This window comes from Propithecus coquereli, unplaced genomic scaffold (assembly GCF_000956105.1).
Source record: "Propithecus coquereli isolate 6110/MARCELLA unplaced genomic scaffold, Pcoq_1.0 Scaffold27, whole genome shotgun sequence".
NCBI lineage: Eukaryota > Metazoa > Chordata > Mammalia > Primates > Indriidae > Propithecus > Propithecus coquereli.
The window spans coordinates 11,544,713-11,545,483 of record NW_012148285.1 but is presented as its reverse complement, the minus strand read 5'-3'; the positions used below and the strand labels follow the sequence as shown (position 1 = coordinate 11,545,483).

At 48.4% G+C, this 771-nt stretch overlaps 1 protein-coding gene across 1 annotated transcript in view; it reads right to left on the bottom strand.

The window, feature by feature from the left end:
* The window catches only part of UMOD (uromodulin), a 17,244-nt gene continuing 16,473 nt past the window's right edge, over nucleotides 1-771 (bottom strand). The window contains exons 10-11 of the mRNA XM_012647547.1: nucleotides 563-571; nucleotides 1-60 (exon numbers count right to left, since the gene is read on the bottom strand). Of these exons, the coding sequence (XP_012503001.1) occupies nucleotides 1-60; nucleotides 563-571 (69 nt within the window). The remainder of the gene's footprint in view (nucleotides 61-562; nucleotides 572-771) is intronic.

The following is a 771-nucleotide window of genomic DNA, read 5'->3' as shown; positions in this document are numbered from 1 at the left end:
TCACTGAAGTGTCACGGTCAAGGTGGCCCCGAGAATCAGAGGCAGCCAGACTTTCAGGAGCTCTGAAAAGAAAACAATTATAGGGCCATTGCTAGCACTGATGCGCTTTTGTGCAAATCAACATCGGATGTCTCCTCTAGACTGACCAGTTAGGACACCCTTTCTGGCTAGTCCATCAGAAAAAAGGAAGCTTCCTCCTTACCTGCCCTGAAAAAGGTGCCCTCCCAGGTAGAACAAATTTGAATAAAGGCAGTCCTTCCTCTGGCACTAGGCTTGATACCCCCTCAATAGAGCACTTTTATGTAGTGTCCAACCTACTCAACCATCCTTAGAGACCCTGGAGGGACAAGCTTCTTAGGAACTCCCTGACTCTCCAGCTCTGAGCCCACCAGTACTGGCTGAAGTAGCTCAGGTCAAAGGCCAGATCAGTGTAACGACCCCCTCGGATCCAGATGCCAGGAGGAGAGAAGGGCAACTGTTGCCAGGATTTGCTTTTCACTTAGATTTTCAGACAATTCAGTAGCCATGAAAATCAAGGACCAACCAAGAACCATAAAAATACCCCCAGTCCCTGACCTTTGTGGTCAGAAGAGCAAAGAAGCAGAGAAGCAGGGTTTCTTGTTTGTCAGTCGTGTTCACCCCAGCCCTGAGCATGGTTCTTGGCACATAGTAGCTCTTAACAAATATTAAGACACCTGTTGAGTGAATCCTGAAAAAGGTGTTAGAGGTAAGCCAAGGAGCAGCAGGAAGTGCCCAAGACGCAGATCTGCA